The sequence below is a fragment of the Chiloscyllium plagiosum genome, unplaced genomic scaffold, assembly GCF_037043375.1.
Source record: "Chiloscyllium plagiosum isolate Xiang-an unplaced genomic scaffold, Cpla_swu_hap1 HiC_scaffold_2, whole genome shotgun sequence".
NCBI lineage: Eukaryota > Metazoa > Chordata > Chondrichthyes > Orectolobiformes > Hemiscylliidae > Chiloscyllium > Chiloscyllium plagiosum.
In genome coordinates this window covers 137,810,969-137,811,814 of record NW_028270140.1, presented here as the reverse complement: position 1 = coordinate 137,811,814, position 846 = coordinate 137,810,969, and the positions used below count along the sequence as shown (strand labels likewise).

The following is an 846-nucleotide window of genomic DNA, read 5'->3' as shown; positions in this document are numbered from 1 at the left end:
GTACCCCCTTTCTCCCCCCCTCCCACGCCCCACACTCACTTCCTGACGTGTTTGAACGGGAACTTCAGGTCGAGACTCTGCAGCCACTTGATGACCTCTCGGGGTGAGTCCAGCTCGGGCCGGAACCGGGGCGAAGGCGCTCCAGGTTTCTGCGGCAGGCCGGGGCACCGGGGCGAGGGTAGGGGGCCGTCCTGCAGGCTCGGGGATCCAGCACTGCGAGCTCCCGGGGGGCAGTGGCGGGAGAGCGTTCATCCCGAGGATGGAGCCGTGTGGAGCGGGAGGCGAGGGCCGCGTTACCTGTCTCCATGGCGATAGCCGGAGGGCGGGGCCTGTGGTTTCCGTAGCAACCGCCCCGAGTTTGGGGAGGGGTACCAATGACGATACAAGGCGGAGCTTCAGGCGACGTGGGCGGGGCAAGGTGTCCCCATGGCGACCGTGGGGCGAGAGTCGCCGCCATGGTGACAATGGGGCGGGGCAATGTCTCACCGCGGCGTCCAGGGGGGCGGGGCAAGGAGTTCCAATGGCGACAGGGGGTGGGTCAAGGAATCCCCGTGGGGTCTTTGGGCGTGGCGCCGACTAGCTCCGCCCCTTCTCCCTCCTGCTCTGGAAGGTCCTCCCTGTGTGAGGTGAGGTATTTGATTGACATTCATGTTGCCACTAGTGGTGGCTGGAAAAGCACAGCAGGTCAGGCAGCATCCGAGGTACAGGAGAGTCGACAATTTTGGACATCAGGAAGGGGGTTGAGAGACAAATAATGGGGGGGTGGTGGTGGGGACTAATGGTAGCTGGAAAGGCAATAGTAGATGGAGGTGGGGGCTGATGGGATAGGTGAGTGGGGATGGTGGA

General features: G+C 63.9%; 1 protein-coding gene across 1 annotated transcript in view; it reads right to left on the bottom strand.

Annotated features, from left to right (window-relative positions):
* spata4 (spermatogenesis associated 4) overlaps positions 1 to 442 on the bottom strand; it is a 73,041-nt gene extending 72,599 nt beyond the window's left edge. The window contains 2 exon segments of the mRNA XM_043704762.2: positions 40 to 101; positions 103 to 442. Of these exon segments, the coding sequence (XP_043560697.2) occupies positions 40 to 101; positions 103 to 252 (212 nt within the window). The 5' untranslated portion in view covers positions 253 to 442.
* Between the last annotated feature and the right edge of the window lie 404 nt (positions 443 to 846).